The 27,496-nt window shown below is 44.7% G+C and overlaps 1 protein-coding gene across 1 annotated transcript in view; it reads left to right on the top strand.

Moving 5' to 3' along the window:
• Positions 1-11,899, top strand: part of Fbn1 (fibrillin 1) — a 216,561-nt gene extending 204,662 nt beyond the window's left edge. The window contains exons 61-66 of the mRNA XM_021193426.2: positions 2,506-2,622; positions 2,861-2,989; positions 3,810-3,929; positions 5,906-6,137; positions 9,188-9,362; positions 10,518-11,899. Of these exons, the coding sequence (XP_021049085.1) occupies positions 2,506-2,622; positions 2,861-2,989; positions 3,810-3,929; positions 5,906-6,137; positions 9,188-9,362; positions 10,518-10,907 (1,163 nt within the window). The 3' untranslated portion in view covers positions 10,908-11,899. The remainder of the gene's footprint in view (positions 1-2,505; positions 2,623-2,860; positions 2,990-3,809; positions 3,930-5,905; positions 6,138-9,187; positions 9,363-10,517) is intronic.
• The last annotated feature ends 15,597 nt before the right edge of the window (positions 11,900-27,496 follow it).

Here is a 27,496-nt window from a genome sequence, read left to right as displayed (position 1 = left end):
CCTGCTTGATACCCCATGAGCATCCATTGATGGCATCCATGAAGTCCTCATTGGTACCAACTCTCCAAGGCTCTATTGAGGCTAATTCCCAGTTAATCCCCCCAATCCTTTTCCATTTTCTTTATTTATTCACTCTCTCTTCAACAACAGTGTGGTCTAGGAGGTCTTCATACTATGATCTTAGAGGTGTGTCTGATTAATTAAACTAGTCTATCTATCTATCTATCTATCTAAATTTTAGGTTTGCAAAATAAAACCACCATGCCTTATAAGAACTTAACAGAAGGAGTTGTGGAATTGAGAAACATTCAAACTGTGCAGAAATCTCTCCTCAACTAGAAACTACCTTTTGTAAAGTCTGCCCAGTATATATTCAACCCTAAACATCTTACTAGATAAGACCTTCAGAGGTTCTTCTATGCAGACCTGGTCGTAGGTCCTAGATCAACCTGTAGCTGGAGAAGAAGTCCCTGATACCAACATCTGCCCATGACCTTAAAAAGTGAGCTTCACCTGGGATCACTGTGAGCTCTGGCAGGTGTAAGGACTTGGAGCAAGAGGTAACTCATGTAAGCAAAGAAACATGTGCAGGGGAAATATCTCTTCTGTGTGCAATTTGTAAGGAAACAAATTTGCATTTTTGTAATCCGTGGCAGTGGGCCACTGCAGATGCGTAGGCAATGGCATCCCCAAAGATACACATCTGTAATCACCGCCCACCTCAGTGAACCCTGCGCACTCTCTGTAACTCTGGAATCAACATGTAACTTGAGCAGAAGGAGGCATAGGAGAGGAGAGAATGGCTGGAGTTTCAGGTGAAGGCCTAGTGATCCTTTCCTGACCTACGGTTGCTTGCAAGTAGCATCAGCTGCTGTTAGGCTCAGAGTCTTTACTTCCCTCTCTCTGCTTACTCTCATAAAGTCCAAGTTTGTCTATGTCTGACATGTGGAAGTGTGCACACACACGTGTCCCGCTCACTCTGAGATAAAAACAGATAGAAGAGAGGTTAAAGGAGGGGCGTGGAACCAGTACCTTCCCCTCACTGGAGAAAGGGTGTGGGCAGAGAAGAGAAGAAATCAGGGTAAGGGTCATGCAAATATGGATATAATGCAGTGAAACCCACCCCCATTGATTTGTACAATTTGGGTATGTTATTTATTATATAATATCAAAGGAAACGAGCGGGAGGAGATAGGAGAAGATATTCTTGAGGTTGAAAACAGCAAGTTGCGACTGAAAGGTTCCCATCAGTGGACTGGACAACTCTGAAGGACCACGGCACTGTTTTCTCACCAACTGTGGGGGGGAGAAGTAGTAGAGAGAGCTCAAGAAAGGCTCCATCTGAGGATGGGCACAGGGACGTCCTCTCGGGTTAGGACAGGTGTCCTCCCAGGCAGGAAGGCCTCTGGGGAGCAGAGGCCACCGCTAGCAAAGCTCACACCACCTGTGCCTCTGTGCAGGGGCTGAGTCTGTGACAAAGCACTCTTGAATTTCCAGGCATTTAGAAGCCATCCTTCAAGTCCAACATACTTGGTAACTCTTTTTTTTTTTTTTTTTTTTTTTTGGTTTTTTGAGACAGGGTTTCTCTGTATAGCCCAGGCTGTCCTGGAACTCACTTTGTAGACCAGGCTGGCCTCGAACTCAGAAATCTGCCTGCCTATGCCTTTAAAAGTGAGTCCAGAAGCTAAGGCTGTGAATACAGACTCTGTTAAGGTGGGAGGCTGTACTGAGACGAAAAATAATTTGGGGTCTATAGTATAGGAAAGGGTTGGGGGGGATTGTTTTTGTTTGGTTCACCAAAATCAACTAGATTGATTGATTGATTGATTGATTTTTGTCTTTCCTGGTTATTCAATTTTATTTCATTCAAAGAGAAACTACTAACCAAAGAAGTCCAACTGATGGCCTCATTTAGGTTGTTCTAGATGCAACAGAGAAGGATGAGGCAGTGGTTCTCGGTCTTCCTTTGCCTAGCCTTCCTCAGCTTCCTTTAATACGGTTCCTCATGCCGGGGTGACTCCCAACCACAACATTATTTTGGTGCCACTTCATAACTGTAATTTTGTTCCTATTATGAATCTTAATGTAAACATCTGTGTTTTCCGACGGCCCTTCAGTGACCCCTGTGAAAGGGTTCTCACCCCACAGGTTTAGACCAACTGAATTGAGGGAACAAGGAGATCTTCAGCCTTGACATCTCTTTTGATATCTTCACTTAGATCTTTCACTGCTAGGGAGAATTTCAGAATGAGTTTTTACTTCGTCTTACAATTCGTTTAAGCATTTAGAATATCTTTCAAATAAATTCGTTGACAAATCCATACATTTCTTTAGCTAAGGGGAACTGCTAGGCCTTGTGTCCCACAGAGCGACTGTGCCCTTCTTTCTCAGCCCACCACCTGCCTTCTTGCCAGCCCCTTGCTGTGACTTCTGGGCTGGCCCGGTGAAGCTTCCTACCCAAGCATGTTCTGCACAACTTGAATTCCATCTTGCACTTTCTTGCAGATCTTGATGAGTGTGCAACCAAGCAGCATAACTGTCAGTTCCTGTGTGTTAACACCATCGGTGGCTTCACCTGCAAATGCCCTCCTGGGTTTACCCAGCACCACACTGCTTGCATTGGTAAGTAGGAAGGAAAGCTGTGCATGGGACATAGATGTTCCCGTTAGAGACTCTTTTCTAATCCCTCTGCTGTCGGACAACAGTACATCATGGTCAGCATGCGGGGGCGCACGTGTTGGACCGTGCGCACACGATAGGAAGTTATTGACCCTGTTTTGGACTTCTCCGGGTCAACCTTCTCCCTTCCTTTCAAGCATTGTGGGTGTGTCACTCTCTTTTCTCCCACTGCTTCTCCCAGATAACAATGAGTGCACATCTGATATCAACCTGTGTGGGTCCAAGGGCGTTTGCCAGAACACTCCAGGAAGCTTCACCTGTGAATGCCAGCGAGGGTTCTCACTCGATCAGAGTGGTGCCAGCTGTGAAGGTAGGTACAGCCCTTAGCTATAAACTGGATCCAGCTGGATCCAGCTAGAAGGTCCTTGTAGAGATGGCGTATGTAGCTGTCAACTTCTGTGAGTTACAGGAACTAATATCTCTTCTGGGTGTGCTGACCTACATCTGTAATCCAAGCACTTGAGAAGCAGAGGCAGGAGGATTGCCACAAGTTGGAGGTCGGCCAAAAATAAATAGGCAAAGAGGCAAGAATGAAGGAGAAGAAAACATCTCTAAGCAAGGAAACCATTCAACTAAAGTTCAGGCTGTGTGCATGGGCCCCATGTTTCAGAAATGCACTTGCTTGTACCAACAACACATGCCTCTTCTATGTAGCTCAAGATGGTTTTGTTTAGGTTAACAATTTAACTTAGTAGGAGTAACTCAGCCAGGGCACCTCTGACATTTGGGGCCAGAGCCCTTAGAGTCCCCCAACATGTACAGTACACGCAGGAATCTTCCACAAATGTATAATTCATGTTCAAATTTTAATTCTTATGATTTTATTTTCTTATTGATATTCTTTGATTTCTAATTCCAGAACAAGTAAACACAGGTAGTTTTCAGAGTTATTCCACAGCATTCTGTGACTTACGACATTTATGACCAGAAAGTCTTATGACTTATGGCCAGAAAGTCATAAGTCTTTCTGGGAAATCTCTGAATATTGATGTTTTGACAGGATATATTTTTCAGGAGAAAGGCTTATTTCTATAGTTGCCTTTGAGCTTCACAGGCAGATGGTTGAGGCTTCAGAGAGCCTGAGAGGCAGCTGCTGGTGGGACTCACAGGAGCCTCTGCTTCTTTTACAGATGTGGACGAGTGTGAGGGTAATCACCGCTGTCAACATGGCTGCCAGAACATCATCGGAGGCTATAGGTGTAGCTGCCCCCAGGGCTACCTCCAGCACTACCAGTGGAACCAGTGTGTAGGTAAGTAACTCTTCGTCCTTAAAAGCAGCTGGTTGACCCCTCACAGAGTCTGAATTTCCTTCTGATGTAAAGTTACTGAGCCAGCAACAACCCCCTGAAAATTTCTCTCTCCCGAAATTGAAACCGAAGGGAAGTGATAATCTAACAGCATGTGATAGAGTAAGTGACTTTTGGACATAACGGGATGAGATGCCCTTAGACACCTTGACGCCATTATATCTTCCTCTTGTGCTACATTGTTGGTCATCAGCCCACGCTGAGGATCTCTCAATGATATCTAGTTCCTTGAAGATTTACTTTGGTTTCAGGAGGATCATGGCCAGGTCAGAATAAGTCAGTTAAGGTTCGGGGTTCCTGTTGCCCCCAAATCCCAAACAGGACTCAGAGGGCTCAAGAAATAAAGTTATCTAGAGTGAGCACTGTCATGAACTGAAACGGTTCCCCCAGTGTGGTGCTATACAGATCCGATCTCTTGGACCAGCGCCACCTGTGTACCCCACTGTGTGCCCACTCTCAGCTTGTCAGAGGTTCACTTTGCTGGTGGTTGAGTTAGAGGTCAGGGGCCATTAACACCATCCCTTTCTAGAAGCAAATAGCAGATTTCAACTTTCAGCTGGATTGGGACCCGTTTGGCCCTACTATAATCAAAGATGGTATCGTTATTCCTTCATTCCTTATTTAAAATAGAGAAAAGAGTGTAGACAACATTATCTTTGATCTTTCTATCTTAGGAGCCCTGTCACCTAAGGGACCTTGGATGGGGACTTGAGGTCTTTGGATTTAGAGAATCTTCAAATTGGCAAAGTCAGGCTAATGGCTGGATGGAAGGGGAGGGAAAGAGAGAAGAATATATATCCTAAATAGTACTAGACACACACACACACACACACACAAATGATACAAAGTATTTGGATTTATCAGCAAAACTCCTAGGGCTTCCGCTTTCCCCACCTATTTACTAACTGCAAATGCATGGCATGAACATAGAAGGGAGATTGTCTGGGGAAAGAAAGGGCATGGAGGCAGAGAAGAGGACAGTACGGGGGGGGGGGGAGTATGGTCAAAGTACACAGCACACTTGGGTGACAACGTCTTAATTAGACTCATCAGTGTGAACAGCAAACACACACCAATCTAAGTATTGGAGGGCCGGTGAATCAGCTTGGTGCATAGAGGCAGCTGCTGCTCAACACACAGCTTGGAGAAGCCTCCTAATGCTCACGAGATGGTAGGAAGGTTTACTTAAATGAGTGCAAACCCTGCCCCATGTCACTGCCTGAAATGAGTGCATGGAATCTCTCCCAGCCACAAAGGTTTTAGTCATGGCTCAGACACTGGGACCACAGCTGGTTTGGATACGCATTCAGAGAGAAAACAGATATACTGAGAGGTATGGCTTAGCCTAAGACTGGGCACCTGCAGACCCTTGCAGAGGTTTTGAAAAGGAAGTACAAGTGGGGCGGGTAAATGGGGTGGACTCCCCTGTAGGATAGCAACCATCCTCAGACCTGCACGTTCAAGGCCCAGGAGGAGCTTCTGGAGTTGTGGGTCTCTGCTTTGGAGATAACCATCCTAAGGGCACTTGTGATCCAAGAATAGAGATAACTGTCCAGTCTCTCCCCACCCGCTCTGAACTCCAAACTATAACTGTGGTTCTGCCTCCTACGGAGCAAAGCATACTAGCACTGGCTTTCAGTGAGAACTGGAGTCTGAGACTCCTCTTAGTGCCATCTTGGTATTTTGCTGGGAGCATCTAACCTCTTCTACCATATTCAGTCAGCATGGGAGGTGGCTACCTGCCTTCCCCACCCCTCTCCTGTACTCTCCAAAGTGGCCACACTGCCTGCTTTCTTTTCTGAGCGCCTACTTACCTACCTATAGGCCAGCTGGTCAGTCATGAGGAACATGACCTAAATTCCTCCTTAGAATTCTACGGCAAGTATCACACATGTAATGTTCTCTTGCTTTCTCTGCAGATGAAAACGAGTGCCTGAGTGCACATGTCTGTGGGGGTGCCTCCTGCCACAACACCCTGGGGAGTTACAAGTGCATGTGTCCCACCGGCTTCCAGTACGAACAGTTCAGCGGAGGCTGCCAAGACATCAATGAGTGTGGCTCATCCCAGGCCCCCTGCAGTTACGGTTGCTCTAATACTGAGGGTGGCTACCTGTGTGGCTGTCCTCCAGGGTACTTCCGGATAGGCCAAGGGTAAGTATTATTCTTCCTGCCCTCAGCTAATGACTCTGTAAATATATCACATGTATATGTATATATATGTATATATGTATATATATGTGTGTGTGTGTGTGTGTGTGTGTATACACCCTAGTAGAGAACTGCACTTTCTATAATCCTCAGCTTCATTCCAGTTAGCTTTGAAAAGGTTTGAGAGGAACATCGGTAAAGGGGTCTCCAGATTTCTAGAAGCTCCTAAAACACCCAACAACATAACGTAGCCACACTATTCATATCTCACTGTACAGCTTCTGTTTCATATTCTTCACATCTTGCTGAGAGCGAATTGATTTCTCCAAACACAGTCCTCTGGATCAGCCCACGCAGAGCTGGGTCACTCTACACAGCTGGCCGCCTCCCACGGAGCAGGCTGGGCTCTCTCTCCACTTATGATGCTTTCTCCTCTGGCTCCCATCAGGTTAAGGATAACTCGCTGGGTATTTCTTACCGTTATTAAGGCATCTTTTATCCTTTGCTCTTAAATTTACATTAGAAATGTGTTTGTTTGTTTTGTTTTTTGAGACGGGGTTCCTCTGTATAGCTCTGGCTGTCCTGGAACTCACTTTGTAGACCAGGCTGGCCTCGAACTCAGAAATCCGCCTGCCTCTGCCTCCCGAGTGCTGGGATCAAAGGTGTGCGCCACCATGCCCGGCTCCGAAATGGTTTTTAAAAAGCATATTAAATGTGAGTTAGAATAATTAACTGTATTTTCCAAGTAGAAACTTTTATGAATGAGGTGAATATGAATATGTTTATGACAGTTGAGGTTGAGAAGGAACACTGTTTTTATCAATGGCTTAAAATTTTAATAAGTTTTTAAAGTTGAGTTCTTCCCTAATGACTTGAGTGTATATCTAATTTATGAATCTTTGTTGGTTCTTGTTTTTGTTTTTGAGACAGGGTTTCTCTGTGTAACAGAGCCCTGGCTGTCCTGGATTTACTTTATGGACCAGACTGGCCTTGAATTTACAGAGATCTGCCTGCCTCTGCCTCTCAGGTGCTGGGGTTAAAGGCATGTGTCACACGCTCAGCCTAGTTTATGAATCTTAATTAATTAGAAGTCTCTCTTAATTAGAATTCTACCTGTCTTTCTCTGTCTCTCTGTCTGTTTCTCTGTTTCTCTCTGTCCCTGCCCATCACACACACACACACACACACACACACACACAATCACATACACACTTATCCCAAATATGAACTCAGAGATCCTGAAGTCTATGACACACTGGCTTTCAGACACTTATTCCAGTCTGTATAAACTTCAAGGTAGAAGAATTCTTTGTGGGAAGCTCTCAGAATGCCAGCAGTAGGACCCAAATTCCCAGATGTCTGTCTGGCTCTCAACTGAGTCAGTATTTTTTTTTACAGTTTAATGCCAGAACCGTTTTTCCCAGAAAAAAAAAAAAATTGTGACACTCCAAACTGGCTTCTCGCCAGTGGGATTTTGTAGCCACATTTCTTATAAGTGGTGCTCCTGGGACAAGCAAGTATTGGAGAAGAGTCCTAAGAAGGGAGCCAAGCCTACAGATTTGGGCTTATTTCCTGGAGCCATTGTACATGGATGCACACATGGGCATTTCCCACACACACCCCCAATCATTTCCTTGTTCATTCATGTTCCATGCTGCTAGGTGAAGAGGGACACAAATGTGTACACTTAGAAGACCCCAGGAACTAGAAAGAAGCTCTAAAGTACAGTGAGACACAGGAGATAAGCTGTTCCTTGGTGTTGTATTTTGAATCCTATGGACAAACACAGGAAGGAACTGTGGCAGACAACTATCAGAGAGAAGTGGTTTAGTAAGGTTTGGTGCACATTTTGTGGTAGAAATCCACCCTTTTACACCAGTGTTGGCCTCTCTGTTGTCACTTGGGTGCACTTTACCCCCCAAAATAAGGGCTGTTTTAGGATAATCTCTAGGTTCCCGACACATTCAGAAAGGAAGCCTAACAAAAACAAATCAGATACTGTGTGGGGCTCACTCCATAACTTGGCTCTGACAACTGCAAGGCAAAGGAACAAGGATTAGATCTCTCTGGGGCTTGGGTTTGTTTATCCGCCTTCAGATGAGTCAACTCCAATGGCCTTAGTGGTTTGAAATGACTTGAAGTTAAACTGTTTCCCACAGTTGGGCAAGCTCTGCTCTGACCCATGCTGTATGTAAGAATGCATTGTACATCTTCACAGCGTGGACCCACATCAACCCACAGACACTGTGTGACTTCCCTTCCTGCCGCAGTAACATCAGCAGGAGTAAACTGTCAAATAGAAGTGATTGCTGAGAACAGGGGTTAGGGAGGGATGACAGCAACGCTGGAGTGAGACAAGTGAGCCGTAAGGACCCGAGGAAGAGCACTCCACACTTGAGCCAGCAGGGGGCAGAAGTGATGGAGAAGGCGATGGTTAGGTTATGGACACAGAACATAAAAAAACAACATCAGAATATAAAAAAGAGAAGACTGGGGCGGAGGGGTGGTGGGAACAGAGGTGACAGCAGGAGGGTGGAGAAAGAAAGTCACCAAAACATACTGTGTCCAACTGTGCCATAATGCTAGCTGACATACTATATGCTGATCTTAAAAATTAAAACATAAAAATCAAGGCCACAGCAGAGGAAGGAATACGTTGTCCAAGAAAGAGATCCTAGATATGGCCCAGCTGCTCACTCACTGCTGACTCCTCGAGGGACAACTGGCAGGGGACCCTATGGGACAAGATTCATAAAAGAGAAGACCTACTACTAAGTCACATGATCTCACTCACCCTTGGTCTTCAGTTTTCAGTGTGTCCCCTCCCTGCATGAGCGCTGCAGACATTTGGCTGGGAGATGAAGGGACAAAGAAGTGTCTTGAGAGAAAGAACTGTACTCAGGGCACTGGGCGTTAGGAGCTAAACACCTGGGCACTGGTATGACAGTCAGAAGCAGGTGACTGTCCAGTGGGCAGTCTGTTATCACGAGGGAGGCTGAGCATCAGAGCTGCTGGATCTGACGGAAGTTGCCTTGCGCCCCTTTCTGCGGTAGGCATTGTGTTTCTGGAATGGGCATGGGCCGAGGCGGCCCAGAGCCACCTGCCAGCAGCGAGATGGACGACAACTCACTGTCCCCAGAGGCCTGCTACGAGTGTAAAATCAATGGCTACCCAAAACGAGGCCGGAAACGGAGAAGCACGAACGAAACGGATGCCTCCGACATCCAGGTATGTCAGGGTCTCCTTGTCTGCAGATACCTAAGGGCCTTGAGGCTTCTACGGTGTCCTCCAAGGACACCCCAAGAGTGAACAGTCTCCCCAGACAGAAAACCCAGTCATTCTCCTGGCTCTAGCAGGATTTTTACAAGAGGCCATGGGGCTTGGGGGTTTCTTTTATTGTATTTATTTATTTTGGCTGCCTCTTGAGAGTGGCAGTTTGACAGGTTTCACAAGCTTGCTCATTTCCTCCGTCTCACCAAGAAGAAAGTCAAACGCCTACCCGGTGTCTGCAGACAGGACGAGGTCTGAAGTCAAGGACAGCAAGTGGGCAGAATGGCGTGCACCTGTGGTGCTCCCCACACGGAGGCCAAGGTGTAGAAAGGGCTCCTCCGTGGAAAAGAGCCCTAAGATGTGGGGGCGGAGGGAGGACTTGATTGACAGGAACATAGATGTAAAGTCAGGAATGCATTCATTGACCCAGATCTCTGGCTCCACGCGCGGGGAGCATCTAGTCCATATGGTCCCAAAGAGGCAAGCAGAAAAAAGCTCAGTGAAAAGCACCAACATTAGTAGCTCCTCACAGCCGGGAAGTAGGTTCATAGGTGTGGCCTTTAAAAGAGTTGGTTTCCTGTCAATGAACAAACTTGAAATAGCTGTGTTCTGAGTCTGAGTATTTGTCCTACAACCCACCTGCTGTGGTTTGGAAAATGAGATAAGTCTTTGAAAAGAAAACAAACCTATGAAGCAAGCTTTAAAAAGAAAAAAGAAAAAAAATCACTGCATCTGAGTCACCTGGTAGGCTTGTTAGAATGGCGTGCTGGGAAAAGCCCCAGGAATTCTAATTCCAGGGGTCTGGGAGGTGGCAGGAATTTGCATGTCTAATGGTTTCCAGGCTTGCAAGGCTGCTGGTTCAGGGACCACACTTTGAGACCTACTGAGAGACTCTCCCCAGTACATGATTTCAACCTGGCTTCCTATCATCTATTTATAATTTTGAGAATATATTTGTGGCTTAGACAAAGTGCCTACGAGTGTGCCTTTTCATTAACATACTGCCTGAGCAGAAGACTGAATTTGACTTGAGACTTGAGTGGCTTTTTCTTTAGCATGAGAACGAAAGGACATACCTAGTGGGGTTTAACCCATTTCCATGTGTCTTTCTAGGATGGATCTGAGATGGAAGCCAACGTGAGCCTCGCCAGCTGGGATGTGGAGAAGCCAGCTAGCTTTGCTTTCAATATTTCCCATATCAATAACAAGGTCCGAATCCTAGAGCTCCTGCCGGCCCTTACAACTTTGATGAACCACAACAGATACTTGATTGAATCTGGAAATGAAGATGGCTTCTTTAAAATCAACCAGAAAGAAGGGGTCAGCTACCTCCACTTCACAAAGAAGAAGCCAGTGGCTGGAACCTACTCCTTACAAATCAGCAGTACTCCACTTTATAAAAAGAAAGAACTTAACCAGTTAGAAGACAGATATGACAAAGACTACCTCAGTGGTGAACTGGGCGATAACCTGAAGATGAAAATTCAGATCTTGCTGCATTAATTCACCATCCAGAGACCAAATAATTAAATGAAAAAGCAACTTTAGGCAGGTAGAATTATATTTTCCCCAAGCCAGAACCTTCACATCATGGTACAATCGTTCACCAAGTCAATCTGTATAAATGAGCACCACTCTTGAATGGCAACATCCAGGTACAGTGATGATCCCAGTTCAACCAACCACTGTCTCAGGCTTCTTTGTGAGTAGCTCAGCTACCCTGTCATGCGTATTGATTCCTGAAAACTGGGACATGAATATCCGCTGAGGTTGGCCATTCACGCCAACGGGCTATCTTTCCAGCCTCCGCACAGGAACATGCTTCTATCTGATGGACTGTTCCGCGTTGGTCTTCAGATCTCGAAACTTTGCTTCTCCGAGTGCAAGCAGTAGGTTTATGTTGTCTGTTTGGTGCTAGTAAATTCTCAAAATAGATTTATTGATGCACTGTAATAAGGACACAAGTTAAGAACCAAATTGCCAAGTACTCAGTTCAAATACTTCATTTCAATCAACCAAAGTTAGTTCAGTAGCTTATCTCACTTATGAGTATGGTGCAGTACATGTAAATTAAGTGTGTGTACACTGTAACGTGCTATTTTTATCATTGAAACATTTATAAACTACAATAATAAAGCCCTTAATGTGAGGGTTTGTAATGGTGCTTATTAAGACCAAAGACTTGTTAAACATCTACACCAAATGGTAGTGGATTCTCTGAGACTGGCCCACTTGTGCACTGAGGTTGGGGAGGACAAGGAAACAGCCTCAGCCACCAGAGGATCACCAGCGCATCCTCCATCACACAGCATGTGCAATATGCCAAAAATCACTCTCAGTCATTCCTGTCAACAAGGGGTTAATGTCATGATGTCACAATAAAGTGATCCTCCCTTCCCTCCCCATTTTAGTTTACACCTCGGTTTTGTGTTCTTGTGTGGATTGAGGCTGGAGGGGCCTTTCTGGAGGTGAAATAAAGTCTCCTGGATTTAAAGGCTCCTCGGTTTGTTATCTGTGGCTTCTGTGTGTGTGTGTGATGTAAGCACTAGGAGAAGAAATCACATCTTCAGCTAGTCCCTGGGCGGTGGTTGCAGATTGCTGATGCTTGGTTCGTTATCTGACTTTCCTAGGAAAACACTTAGATTACAGCATCATTTCTGAAATGTGACCTAATTAGTCCTGGGGCTTTTAAGCTCCCAGACTTAAGAACTCGCAGATATAAAATCCAGTCATTCTCCTCGAGCGGCTGAACTTCGTGCTCCTGCCCCTCGAGTACACAGCATTGGCAAGGTGTCCCATCCTTTCCCCTGAGCATCTGCCGTTGGTCAGTGCTAGACTAATTACAGAGAGCTGATTGAATTGAATCCAACTGAATGCTGCATCTCTTGGTTTTCAAATGTCCTAACTTGAAAAATGGTGGTTTATTTTAAATGCAATTTTCAATATTTAACTGTTAAGCTCATTTAGTTAAAAGAAAAAAAAAAAAAACCAACTTAACTCCCCCAGGCCAGCAAAACAGTTTGTGGTAGTGAAAATAAGATGAATTAATTTTGTTACATGAAGGGAGGTCGAGAGTGGAATTTTCCAAGACATGGGAAAGTCCTCTCAGACTCTTGGAAGCTGTATGCTAAAGCCAGTGGAGTAGGCTATGAGCTCTGCTTTCCCAGAAGACACAACCAGTGTCAAGTGCTGTAAGGCTCAGTTTAACACATACCTTCTTAATGGGAAGGCTACCCATGGAGAGTATGGGCTTCCATGCAGGGTGTTGAGTTCAGCTAGGTTAGGCAGAGGCACCGGCAGGATCCATTTAATGCCTGTGGATATCTTAAAGAGTCTCTTGTTTTTGTTTGTTGGTTGGTTTGTCTGGGTTTTGATTTCTGGGTTTGTTTTTTAATCTCTGGTCTTGCCAGCCAGAAGAATACTGGCCATAGTTGTTGCTCAGCAGAGATGAGCCGAGGATGCGTGGAATTGGTCCTTAAGCTGGAGGTGAAAATGCAACCCAGAATCTCCTTTTAATGCCACATCTATCACCCAGTGATGGAAGTGTAAGAAACATGCTAGGGAAGTATTGATCACATCTGGCAAACTATGGATTTCATAAGGAAGACGCCTTTGAAAATATAACTATAACTATATTCCATTCAATAATAGATTTTCTTTATGACAAACAACAGAAGAAAATGGAGTTGGCACGTGGTAGACCACTTTGATATTTTTAATAGTCTAAATCTGGATTTTATTTATCCCAGAGCCAGCAGTGTTGAACAGCATATTTTCCATGTTTCTGACGGTAACACAACGTTTGCCTTATTGTCCCACTGTAAATATTCTCTTGTAAAACCCCTTCCTCACCCTGGCTTTCAACCTTCACCTTTCAATTGTCCTATACCTTTCCATTTCATGTTTGATAGTCAAAGAGTTTGCACTCTAAACCATGCAGAAGCTTGAAAATACCCCATCTCCCGCAAAGCCCATTTCAATTGCCAGTGATTATTCTGTAAGTAGCATTGGAGTGAACTCAGCTGCCCTTGTGAAGTGTTTAAACTTGCATAAACAGCTACATTTTTGTGCAACAAATTGTACTTTACTCAGCCAAAATTGCTTTGGATGCTGCCATTACAAATACTGTTTCACTTCAGAAATTATGCTTGTAAATGAGATGGGCCAAAAAAAAAAAAAAAAAAAAGAAGAAAAAAAGGACAATTAGGTTGATAATATAAATATGTCCATACCTATAAATGGCTGGGATTTTTCAAATAACAGGTCAGCTTTGTCTACAACCATGGACTTTATTCGAACTTCAACTGTAGTTTTTAGAGACATATTAGAAACACGGTTATTCACTGGCTTAAGGACATTGTTTTTGTTTTTATTTTTGTTTTTTTGTTTTGTTTTGTTTTTCAAGGCAGGGTTTCTCTGTATAGCCCTGGCTGTCCTGGAACTCACTCTGTAGACCAGGCTGGCCTCAAACTCAGAAATCTGCCTGCCTCTGCCTCCCAAGTGCTGGGATTAAAGGCGCGCACCACCATGCCTGGCTCATAGACATGTGTTTAGGACATTCCTCACCTCAGGACCTGGCAACACTGCAAAATCTGTTATTTCAACTAATTGCTAATGAATCTAATTTCTTTCTCTTAAAAAAAAAAAAAGTCATGCCATCCTTTTAGAGAGTGAGCTGTTTGCACCCTCAACCTTTCCACATGCATAGAAAGGTCACTTTTGATTGTTGGCAAGTGGAAGGTGTATCCTCTCTGCCAGTTGAATCCAGTCCTAGCAGGTAAGTTGGTAAGTTGTGATTTGTGCTGGCTCATTAGCCATTATTATTTTTGACCCCTGTGACTATTCATATTTCAAAAAAGTATTCAGCACCCCGGATTATTCTTTGACCCCTGGGATTGGTTACAGTGTCAGCTAGAAGGCACCAAGGCTTCTCAGCATTTCTCCAATCCAGACAAGAACTCGGGTTCAAGGTTAAGTGGCACAGAGGTGGGGCATTTGGCAGAGGAGTCCTCATTCAGCACTTCCTGCCTGACTTCCAGCCCCACCTGACCTACTCCGTGCAGCTGTGCTGGGAGTTGCAGAGCTATGAAGAGATCCCGTTCCTCTTCACCCTAAAATACTCGCTTGGGGAGAATTAAGTTGAACCTAAATGATTAAACTTTTGGGGCCTGGAAATGGAGCTATTTGAAAACATCCACCCTCCTAGACACTGACAGAAAGGGGTCACAGACTGGGGAGTTGTGTCTACATAGTGAGCTGAACCCTGGAAAAGAAAGCCAAAGCTGTCAGAAAGGATTAATGGGATCTTAATTTGTCACAACTGGGTGTTTTCCTAACCACACAAACCCAGCACGAGGGACTTTTCTATACCTTTCTGTTTCCCACCACATTGAGACCATCCTTTTTGGATGTGTTCTGTGTTTCTCTCGGGTGGTCCCAAGATCAAGCCCCAGGGCTGCAGATGCCAACAGAGGACAGGCCCCTTTCTGGCCTGTTGCTTCCTGTGTTCTTGTGGGCTGACTGCTCCAGGGTCATTTGCAGGTGTCATGAACTCCTAGATGAAGCCAAAATCTGTGTGTGCTACAACATTCCAGGAAACAATGTCTCCAGGTCCTGTCTACTGTCCACCCACACAGACACACAGACACACAGACCTCACACCTACTGGAAGAAACAGGAAGCCCCGCCCACCATTCTCAATGCTCTCTGTTGATCATTGACAAGACTTTCTCCCCAGAGATCATGATGTTTTGACCTACAAAGAAAGTACACTGAGAGTTATTTGACCCTCTGCGAGGGCTGGGAGCAACTCCTTTGTGTTTCTGAGTCTGGTAACTAGTAGTAACTACATCACCCTCTCTGTATTATCTGCCATATTTATTACCCCATACATATTTTTTCCTTAATTTAAGCCATGTAATCTATGCTTCTCTGATTCTCATCTCTGCTTGGATATTTATTGGTACACAAGTCTGAGGGTCTTGCCAAAAGTCACTGACTGCACAGAGGTTGAGATGAGACTCAGACACCCTTCTTTATCGTCAACAGTGTAGCATGTACTCAATCACTGCTAGGGACGAAGGGTGAACGACTAAAGCAAGGTATGTTGGTGCAATGTAGAAATCTGTCAAGGTAGAAATTACACATAACATTTGAGACCAAAGAGTCTGTGTTATAAATCTCAGTTTCACAGCCCTCGGAGACAACATGCAAGAGACCATAGCACATTCACCTTGCACATCAGTAAGGGTCTATATCACCAGAAACACAAACCCATTCTTCCCTATGCCCTCCACATAATACTGTGGTGATCTGCACAGAAAGCTGTGAGTTTGTTTGTAAAATTAGATCCTGTCAGTTCCTGCTAAAATTATAACCAAAATGTCCTTTAGAATATTATTGCCTCTGTAAGCATAGGATGAAATTGATATATAAGACTAATATTGAACATTGATTTTGAAACACTAAGACATGGCCTTAATTTAGGGGTTTATAGATAACAAATGAAAAGTGTTTTAAATATTTCCACATCATTGATCTGTAGCAGAAACTAAGTAGATAGTCACCAACCCTGCTTCTTTCTTCAGAACCCACAGAAAGGCCAGAGGCCAACAGAAGGTTTGGGCTATGTGCCAAGACACTTACCAAGAGGATCTTAGAGGAAATGACATATACTCTTTCCATGTCAGTTTGAAAACAATGAATAAAAACATACAATCCTTCCCACAAGAAATCAAGTTCATTACCTTAAGCCTCTGATAGTCTGGGAGTTTGATACAAATTTTATCTGGAAACATTTTGATACATATTGTTGATTATTCTAATAAAGGCATACACACATCACTGCCTTTTTATCAGGAAGAATCCGCACACTAATGGATTTCCACCTTGGCTGCACATAAGAACCACCATGGCTCTTTAAGGGATCTCTGGGTCTAGGTTGTATCCCTAACCCATTAATTCAGAATCTGGGTCTGTAGTCCAGCCATGACCAGTCTTAGGAGTTTTCTAGGTGACTTAAGTATGCAGCCCTGACTGAAAAACACTACTCTGAAGACTTAGAGCCTTTATGAGAACCTGGCAGTCAAGGATATTCTGTTCTGGGTAACTCATACACCCACCTTTCCCACTGCTATTGTAATCTATGGGACTTCATGTTATCACATAGTAAGATGTGGCATCTCCTGTCCTGTAACTTCACTGGACTTTGTGGCACCAGCTGACAACTCACAGGCAGCAGTGAGTTTTTGTAGACATTGCTGGGTACTTGTCTGGACTCTAACCAACTACAAGCTTCCTCTCATACTTGCCACTGTGAGAAAGTATTGTCTCCATACTGGTTTATTTGCATGAAGCCAACGTCTTCAACATGAAGTCTGTCCATAGCAAAAAATGTCAAAGAAACCTTCTAAAATATGAACCTCAGAAATACCATGCAGTTTCTTCGAAGTGGGCAGTTTTCTAGAGAACAAATGCTTTCTTTCTCAGCCACCAGCTTCTACTAAGAATGTACAAGTTGCATGATGGAATACAGGCCAGGCCACCACCCATCCTGGCCCCAGTGGTTCCATTTTGAAATGTATAAATTACAGAATGGTTTGGCAATGCATTCTATTATAAAATGTAAGCTTTAATATGCCTCCCAGGAAGTTTTCTGATTCAGCAAACCACATATAAAAATACAAAGCAAGTCAAGAAGTACAGAAAAGTAGGCTGCCATAGCCAACTGAGAGCTGGGAAAGGAATGTTCCTGTATGCATTGTGAGAGAACACTCAATCATGTGGCTATAGATGACTAAAAAGGCACAATACAGAAATACCCATTCCAAGCACCTTTAAATGCTATTACATGCATGAAATAACTTCCCAAAGAGAGTTCTATTTTCAATTTTGTGTGTGTCCATAATCAGCCAGTGATAAAAAGTAAATGTTTAATGAGTGTCTGCTTATAGGGCACCAAACCCTGGAGCATTCACAACTCAATTTGTCTGTCTGTGTTCAAGGCTCCTGGGACAGGATTTAATGGGCAAAGACAGCTATAGAACTGACATTAGGCCTAAGGGTCTGAATTTCTAACACCAACAAGATGCTGAAACTATGCCAGTGAACCTACAGCCAATCAGCCAGTGGCACAGAGCCTGCCATTTGCATACCTTAAATCCCAATTTAAAGTACCCTGAACCAGTGCTCTGGTGTGCCCAGCCCTATCTTTAGACAGCACAGTTTTTGCTATGCTTCATTATCTAGCATCTCTTTAGAGTTCATGCTCAAAAACATCAGTTCTGCCCCACAGCCCACCTCCCCTCCCTGGTCCCAGTTCTCATATTGCAAAAAAACAAGTTTGAAGGTGCAAAATGGCCAGGAGGTACTGGAATGCACACTAACTGTATAAAAGTTCTCTCTGAGATCTAGCTCTCCTTAAATGAAAATACTCCTAGACCAGAGAAATGGATTTTAAATCCTCTACTCCTCGTAGCTGCCAGACTCCCTGGCGGCCGGCTCGTGCTTGTGTTTAGTGTGCATACAATCTTTTAAAACCAAGTCTACACATTTAAAACACTATTTAAATTGAATCGCATGGAAAGAATCTTTTATCAGGAGGATATTTATTCTCCATCTATCAGCAGAGTGCTCACAGCATCTTTATGCTTGCTTTTTCTCAGAGCCTTTATAGAAGAGTTGGAGATATGAGCAAAGGTCCTGTCAAAACTGCCAGTCTGAAGAGGAGCTGTGGGGGTCTCTCAACCGTGGAGGACAGTGTCTGATTTCATTTAGATTAGTGGCTGAAGGCAACACAAAATAACCCATCATTCATTCCTTCTTCACTCTTATTCTCTGGATATGTGTTCTCCTTAAAAATGCCTTGAAACAATACCTCAGACTCCAACATACCAAGATGATGAGCTGGTTTCTCCTCATCAACTTGATCTTTTTATTCTGGGCAGGAGGGCTCAGCAACATCTTCCAACTTAGAGATTTCATCATCCAAATCATGTCTACAGCTCGTTTATAAAATATAAAACAAGGTCATCTCTAGCATGCTGTCCTCCAAGAACTCAGTCATTGACTCCCCGTTCCCCCCCCCCTTCCCTGCCTGGCTTCCATCCATTTGTTACAAACCACAAAGGCACTTTCATCCAAGTAGATACACCACACCCTTTACTCACCCACTGGGAAGAAGCCATACACAAAAATTCTCTTTAAAGGTGTTGATCTGTGGGAAGGCAAAGGAAGAATTAGAAGAGCAGAAGGTCATAAGTGACAGAGAACAAAGGAAGCTGTGTGACATGGTATGGGTGGGCTGCGGTAGGGAGATGTCACAATGATTGTCTTCTCAGTAAATAGATACTGAGGTCCTGTCTGATTTGTGCCAGGATTTCTGGTATCTACAGAAGGTAGACAATATTGAATGACTATTCAAAGCACATGCAGTCCAGTAATAAGAGTGAGGTAGGAATCTACCATATAGAAACAAGCATACGTGGATGACACATGTTTGACCTCTACAATACTGTGAATGGTTCAGAAGCACCATATTTACTCTTCACACCCAACCTGCAGAGTTGAGCTCTCTTGATCATTCTCTATCAGTGGGGAATCTGAACCTGGGCGAGTTGAGCAACCTTTCCAATGTACAGCAAACAGTGGCCAGACATGGTACTCGGTCTCATTTATCTGTTTTGGTCAGAGGGAAAAAAAAATCTCAGCAGTTTAATGCAATGGAAGTTGTTTCTTGCCCCAAGTCTTGTGCAGCTATTCCTGGCTGGCAGACTATTTGGGGAGGTAATTCTCTAAGTGGTGACCAAGGAATCATGATGAAAACATTTACTAAACCAAACCTTGTGTTTTCAAATCTGAGAACCATATATGTACTATTACATCTCAAAGTTCTTGAACATAAACTCCCAGGGTGTGGCATCCAAGACCATGAAGAGGAGAGGCCGAGAGAGGCTAGCTCATGGCACCTGAGATGCTAAAACCACCTCTAGTCAGAAGTGATAGATTGTCACAGGGAACAACTTGTCCCATAGGAGGGCAACAGATAATTTAGCTTGCCTGGCCACAGGCTCCAGGTCAAGCCAACCTCAGTGCTTCTAAGTCACTTTAGAGGCAGGGCTAAGCTGTGTGGTGCTAAACTAAGAACAGAAAGCATTTGTAAGGAGTGGGAGACCATAAGCTTAAAGATGACCTTGAGTGGGGTGCTGAAAGGGGCTGTACATGTGCGCACGTGTGTGTGCGTGTGGCCAGGAGAGCGGAGTGAGCCAAAGTGATGTGTCTTAGAGCATAAGTTCCTGGGGAGGATCAGATTGGGGGAAACAGGGCTTAGTAAATGTTTTTCAGCTGACACACACTCCATAGACTTTCTAGGAATTTTTCCAAATGTCAACTGACAGAGGCTGTTTATGTTAAGCCACTTGTATCTTTCCAGACCTGGCTTTTCAGGTTGCATTTTGCCCTGTGGCACCCTGGACATAGTGACGACGGAGAAAAGATGAATTGGGAGTGCTTGACTGGAGTGAGCTTACAAAAATGTGCCGTGTGGTGACTAACCGGGGCTTGCCAGCTTCAGTCTGTCTCCAAGTGTGCTTTTCATCACCCAGATGAGCCACAAATCCTTCAAGTTGTGTGGTGTGTCTTTCCCACAAAAGAAGTCTTAAAATGGTATGACGTTACACAGTAATCTGTGAAAGGCCTTTCCCATCAGAGATGCTGGGGAATCCTTCCTAGGGCATGGCAGCTCATCTGGGATTTTACATGAAGAAGATACCCTAATGGCGAGGACAGAGTGGTCTCTGGCCAGCTGGCAGGTTGGGTGAGGAAAGGGAATAAGGTAACAGGTGGAGTTAGCATGACTTGAGCAGTAATTTGCCTACCTGGATTGCTTTGGGAACATTTGGAATGTTAAACTATATGGAGTTGACAGGCTTATGTCTGAAATGAGAAGCCACCGAGATGGTAGGTCAGTCATGGAAGACCCTGATTCCTCTCTTGTCATTGTTTATGAATAATCTCTCATTGGCCGTGCCATAACATGGCCACTGCATGGCAAGGCATAAGGGCAGAATTATGTTCATCTCAACCCCTCGCTGAAAGGAATAATCCTATGAAGGAGGGATCTATGCAATATAGTGGTTTGGGAAGTGGAAGAAAGGGACACACTGATTAAGAAAACATTTCCCTAATATGTCATCTGGTGTCCCAGGGAAAGTCACCTCTTTCTGGGACCCAAGTTTCTTACATCTACCCAGTTCCCTAAGTGTAAACATTGTGAGCTGGGCGTGGTGGCGTACAGCTTTAATCACAGCACTCGGGAGGCAGAGGCAGGTGGATTTCTGAGTTCGAGGCCAGCCTGGTCTAAAAGTGAGTTCCAGGACAGCCAGGGCTATACAGAGAAACCCTGTCTCAAAAAAAAACAAAAACAAACAAACAAACAAACAAACAAAAAACAAAAACAAAAACAAAACATTGTGAAGGTAGAGGTATAGAAAAACCTGTGGAAGATTAGATGTGACAAGGCACTGCATAGATAGATCTTGCTAATAGCAAAGGAAAGTGGTACCCAGGAACACAGTAGACACTTTGTTATTGTGGTTTACAAGCCCTGGTTTCTGTATCTTACGGAGGACTTGTCTATGCCCCACAGAAGCCTCTTGCTCTCCCTACCTTTTAGCTCTGCCTCATCTCCCTGCACTTGGCCTTTTCCTGTTGCCTACTTCAGTTTTAACAAGCATTAAAGAGTTTATATTCCTTTGTGTTCCCCTTTGCCCCCATCAAGGCAAAAGTACATCCTACGATCACTCAGTTTCCCATAAGCAGGGGGAACAGATATGCCATCAGTTCCAGAGAAGCTGTTTTAGTGCCACAGGCCCTGTGGCAGGGAGAAGAAAAGATCTGTGCCTCAGCTGGATTTAATGAGAGCTGCTGGCTATCCACACTGCCCTGGGCTACGGTTCAAACCTGCCACCCCCACCCCAGGACTTTGTCTGGAGACAACTCATTCTCCCAGCTCTCAGACAACATGAAAATCCACATTCAAGATGGCTTCAGCACTTAGCCTTCCATTCCTGTAGGGGACAGATGGCTCTCCAGAAAGAGAAGGAGCTCCAGGCTGCAAACCACTGTTGGTTCCACCCAACCTGACTTAAACGAATGATGTGAACCCCCACTTTAAAAGAAATGGCATAGAACCCCATGTTTGAAAGTTCTAAAAGTCCTCTGGCTGTTTCTCCATCCATGGGAAGGTCTTTACTTAGGCCCACCAGGCAAAAACTGCAGCCTCCTATCCCCAGGGTGGAGATGAGGTTTAAGGTGGGTGGGGCAGGTTCTGTTCCCCCTTTCTTAGCCACAGCCTATTATGGAGGTTTGGATTTAGTGCACGAACCAGGGGGTCTCAGGAGAAGAGCCCAACAAATTGGGTCAGACTTCTGTGGGTGGAAGATTCCAAGGAGGATCCGGGTGTGTGTCAGCTAAATGATTCCATTCTCTTCTCTGACTTCTAAGGCCCGCCCTCTCCTTAGGGAGCTCTAACTGGCAAGAAGTGCTGTTCTGTGCTCTTGGCTGCTAAGGCACGTGTGCTCGATAATAAGGAGCGTCTTTTATAGAGCCTTTAAAAATGGGCCAGGCAGCCCGCTAATCACTTCACAAATGTAACTGATTTACTAGCCCGGGGCACAAAATGCAGTCGAATTCTCTCAAATGTAAGCACAAAATACCTAGGCAACCCCATTATGTCCATGTGAGAACCCTAAGACCCCAGCAAGGCTTCTTCAGTCCCAAGGAGTGTCACTGGAAAGCATTAAACAGAAGAATGGCTAGCTAGCTTCTTGACTGTTCTTTTTGGCAATAGTTGCCACTGGCATAGTAACACAGTGTCCCCTCTGACGGCACCCCACTCCCCTCTAGGCAACCCATGACTTGGCCCCAAAGGCAGCCTCTGCTTACTCAAGGAGCCAAAGTCCTTAAAACAGCAGTGGGGATAAGGCCAAAGACCTCTGTGTATCAGAATGTGCACCTTCTGTGTGATGCCTGTCCTCCATCCACAGACTCACTTCATCTCAGAACCCTTCAGTTGGGAGATACTGAGTACCAGAGCCAGTCTTGATCTTCATAAACAGCCTGGTTCTGGTCGACAGTCACTAGTCTATCCCCATCTACCTACTATATATATATATACATATATATATATATATATATATGTATATATATATATATTCAGTTCTAGAGATTGAGTGCAGGGTTTTACACATGCTAAGCAAGCACTCTAGCTAGTATTGAGCAATACGCCAAGGGCCCCTCCATTTTTTTCCTCATGAGCCTGGATCAGACTGGCCTTAAACTCCTTCTGTAACCCAGAAAGTTCTTGAACTGGCAATCTCCTTGCCTCCGTCTTCCAAATAGCTAGATGACAGGACTGCTTCACTGGCCAGGTGCCCTTCACACTTTACGTCATGGGTTGCATTGCGTCAGCAACAGAGAAGCACTCCTCTTCACACCAGGCCTGTTCCCACCTCCGGACAGCTGTCTGGTGTTCAATTCTTTTACCTTAGTATTTGTGATTTTTTTTTCCCCTCTCACACTTTTGTTTGCATGACTTACTTTATCTTGCCAAAGAGGAAGGACACTGTAGAACTTTGAGGGAATGTGTTAAGGTCACATAGCTACAACACATCAGACCCCATGGGATTCGAACCCTCACCCTGGACACAATCTCCACAGTACTGCCTTGTCTTGCTCACATGTTCTTGCTTGGGCTGTCTTTCTGAGTTGAGGTGAAAGGAAGAGGCCTCTTAGGCATGTGCGTGTCAGCAGGAGCCTCTGTCTACCCCTAGGTTGCTTTTGGGTCCCTGGTTCAGCTGTTGGCTCTTTGGACATAACCGCCTCTACAACGAAAGGTTGATGCCTTTTGAATGGGAACGCATGGGAAGAAGACTTTTTCAAGTGTGTCTTTAAAGCACTTCAAGAGGTGAACTTGAGTTTTCCAGTTCCATTCCCAGTCACTCTTTTTCTGTCCCAATAAAAGCCAGTCACAGTGAAACAGTATCAGCTCCAGCCAGACACACAGAAGGAAACTATCTGAGCAAAGATCAGATTTGAGTTGTAGTTGGGAGCCAAACAAGAGATGAAGAAATCAGAACTAAGACGATGGATCCAGAACTATGGGAAGAGGTGACACAAAGAAAGACACCGCCTACAGTGAGTGGCATAAGGTGTTAAAAGCGGGTGAGCAGCAAGCCACCGTGCCAAAGGTAAGGATCCAAAGCTGCCCACATGGCATATCCACAAAGAAGCTTGCCATGGTAGCTGGCATACAGCAGGGGGAGAGAGCCTAAAGGTTGCTCACTTAGCATCCAACTCCCTGGGAAGACAGTACTGGTAATACATCCTGGATTTTTCCTTGTGATTCAGATGGAACATCTCTGTCCCTGACATCCGGCGCTGCAGACTTGAATCTTTCACCATGACCACAGCGCCCTGTGAACATCCAGATTCTTCCTCCGGTATCTCTGACTACATGAGCCTATATCTGAATCATCTCGAGTGCCCAAGCTTCTTTCCAGTGAATTGTGTTTGACAGTCGCTATGTCGACTCACATATAAAACCCAACAATCTCTTGGGGCCTCTGTTCTCTACCCTCTCTATTTCCAAAGTGAACTTCCAAGGATTTTAGTTACAAGAATTGTGCTCATTGTAGTTGCATTGCTATAAAAATATCTGAGAGAAACTAGCTTAAAAGAGGAAGGATTTGTTTAGGTTCACTGACTAGGAATTTTCATTGCTCCTGGGTTTCTGGGCCCGTGGGAAGGTAGGTAGTTCCTCATGGTAGTGCAAAGTAGAAGAAAGCTGCCTATGTTATATGGCAGGAAGCAATGAAGCAAGAGTAAGAGTCTGACACAAGGCACACTCCAGAGCATGCCCTTGATGACCCTCTTCCTCTCCATGGGCACCAGTTTTTAGCTTCTACCACCTCCCAATATTGCTATCTAATTATGACTCCTTCAGCAGGTCATGGATGAGGGTACAGCCACAACCTTCATGAGTAGTTATTTTAAGAAATTCTAACCTATGCTTTCAGGTCTCAGCCTTCCTTGAAGTAATAGGAGAAAAAGAATGACTCTTAGTAAACAGTACCAACTGACCCCAGTCTAGGTTCCATCTCTCCACAGTCATCCCAATCATTCTGACACCCGTGCCTCAAACACCCATCACACTCTTCAACATACGGCCTGTCAGGGAACACTGCAGATTCAAACCAGGACAAGAAGAGCTGAGAGAGAGGCGTCATCTCTACGGTGTAAAGCTGTTGTGTATATAACAATGTTTGCTATGTACAGGTGCTTGACTTTGGGCTTTTTCAAGGAGTGAAGTAATCTACAGCAGGTGGTGACTAAGGAGATGTCTTTGCCATCCTAAGGCTGGCATCTAAGATACCTACCTGCTCACTTGTTAAGGAAATCTAGGTTTTGCCATTTGTCATTTGTGAAACCTAATGCCACCTTTGATAAATATATTAAGACATTCTACCTATGTTTTCCTGTCTCAGGATTCCTTGGGGGTGATAGGAGAAAAATGAATCTTAGATAAAAGTACCAGTTGACTCCTAACCTGGATTCTGTCTCTCTAGGGTCAGCCCTCTCACCATTACAGCTGTGCCTCAAGCGCCCATCACAGTTGCACACTGTGCAGCGAGTTGGCTCCTGTTTCCCTCCTGGAGGTCCCTCCTGAAGCAGATCATATATCTTATTGACAACATCTCATCTGTCCTTGGTGCCAGCACAAAGCATAGGTGTGCTCAGTACATACTCACCAAAGAGCAAACGAATGTAAGAATGACATGGCCAATGAACTCGAATGCATCCAGGTTTCCTGCCTTGTTCATCTTTGAAACCGAGTCCATCTCCTCCAGAGAACAGACACAGCATGGGTGTCCTGGGGGATGTCATTAACAACTGTGACAGCGAGCATGGAGGACAGGTCCCTTCGTGGGGCATGACTTGACGTAGAGGATCTCTGAAGTCTCCTCTAACTCCTTGGGACACTGAAAATCAGTCACTGGGACAGGACCAGGACTTCAGACTGGATGCTGCACCTGAAAGTGTGTGCTTGAACGCAATGCAGAATTATTAGAAGAACGGTCTTTCCCACTGAAGATACAAGCTTTGATCTGGTAGGATGGCTCAGTGGGTAACGGTATTTGCTGTAAACTGAGTCTGGCTACCTGAGTGTGATCCCAGGAACCAACCAAAGGTGGAAAAAGAGAACTGACTCCTCAAAACTGCCCTCTATCACGCATGTGTCTACACACACGCACGCTTATTTAGTAATGAAAAGTAAAAGTTTTTGAAAAAAAGAAAACAAAATCAAACAATTGAATTTTTGCAGCTCGATTTTCTAAACCTAGAGCTAAACAGAAACAAGAACAAAACATTTAAAGGTGTGACAAAAAGTTCCAAAGTTAAACTTCTTTTGTTTGTTTGTTTGTTTGTTTGTTTTTTTCGAGACAGGGTTTCTCTGTGTAATCCTGGCTGTCCTGGAACTCACTTTGTAGACCAGGCTGGCCTCGAACTCAGAAATCCACCTGCCTCTGCCTCCCAAGTGCTGGGATTAAAGGCGTATGTCACCACCGCCTGACAAACTTAAACTTCTTAATTCACTTAAAAAAAATTATTACTAAAATTTGGAAAGCCTTAAGTAGAAGATCTAATTTTCAGCTGTTTGTCTCAAAGCAAGAGGCCATTGCTTGCTGGAGGCACTTGGTTCTCATGCTCTGAATTTAAAAGTGTTCTAAGGCCTCCAAGGGTCTACCCTCACACGGCGAAAGCAGAAACAAGTGACAGTTTGTTAGAAAAGCCGAAAAAAAATTCATATGTTATATTTAAAACTTTGTTTTCTAAACATCAAACAAAACAAAACAAACAACAACAAAACTTCTCTGGAAGAAAGGGAAGAACTGACGTCTCAGGGTTGAGAGAGTCAGCACATGCCTTCTCTGTGGCGGAGATCTGGGAACTCTGCTGGACAGACAGGTCACATGAATGGGGCTCAGCCCCATTTTCCTGGCTCCAGGAGCTGTACTCATCTGAACACTTTCTTAGGTGAAACGCCTGCCTTTGCTCACCGCAATTTATGAGGAACAGGGCTTGATGCTCCCAGGACAGTATCTCCTCACAGAGATGAGCTGTGTAAAAGAAAAGGCCATTACCTCAGGCCTCCGCCTCCCACCCTTTCCCTGTCTTTCCCACATGATGCAAGCTCTTGCAACCACCAGCTTTCAATGAGAAATTCTCCCATTTGCAGAGAACTTATCGCCTGGCTTCCCTCCTGTCCCCTCCTGTCCCCTTCTGTTCCCTTCTGTTCTTCCTCCCTCATAGCAATTCCCCTTCCTCCAAAGGGGAAGTGCTTTTGCCAAGGGTTCACAATCCTCAATGTGTTCTTTCAAAGCAGGGAAATGGAGACAGCAAAGGGAAGAGATGTGAGTTCTCTCTTCCCAGCCCCGGCCATCCAGATGGTTTTGAAACGTTGGGGCTTTACTGGTGCCTTTGCTCTGAGATGGCACTGCTCTCTACGTTAATCCCTTGCTTATGCTTGACTGCTGACATAGAGGCCTTCTTGTTCCCAGGGGAAATGGGGGTGTAGAGAATGGGTACTCAAGTGTGCCAAAATCCTGAGGCAATGACACTAATCTAATTAGTAACTCCTCAGCTTCCCCCTAATTCTGAAGCCATTTAGTTGTCCCGATTTCTCATTTAGCTCAAAGTTAATTTATCTATTAAAATGATATAAGTGGTGAATAATAAATACCTAATGAACTGAAGTGGGGACAGGGGCTGCCAGAGTGGAGAAGGTGGTAATATTCCTTTTCACAGGCTCCAAGCTAAGCAGACACGAACATGATAACCAAAGTATCGGTCATGGGTCAGAACTGAGACTCAACAGGCAAAGTGCTCACCTAACGTATGTGAATCCCTGGGGTCCATCTGGCAGCACTGTATAAAACACGGTATGAGGGCACAGACCTGCAATCCCAGCACTTGGGAGATAAAGACTGCAAGATGGTTCTGACGGAAGCACCCTAGAACACCAAAGGCCCAAA

This window comes from Mus pahari, chromosome 3 (assembly GCF_900095145.1).
Source record: "Mus pahari chromosome 3, PAHARI_EIJ_v1.1, whole genome shotgun sequence".
NCBI lineage: Eukaryota > Metazoa > Chordata > Mammalia > Rodentia > Muridae > Mus > Mus pahari.
The sequence above is the reverse complement of the archived record's forward strand: the minus strand, read 5'-3'. Positions and strand labels throughout refer to the sequence as shown.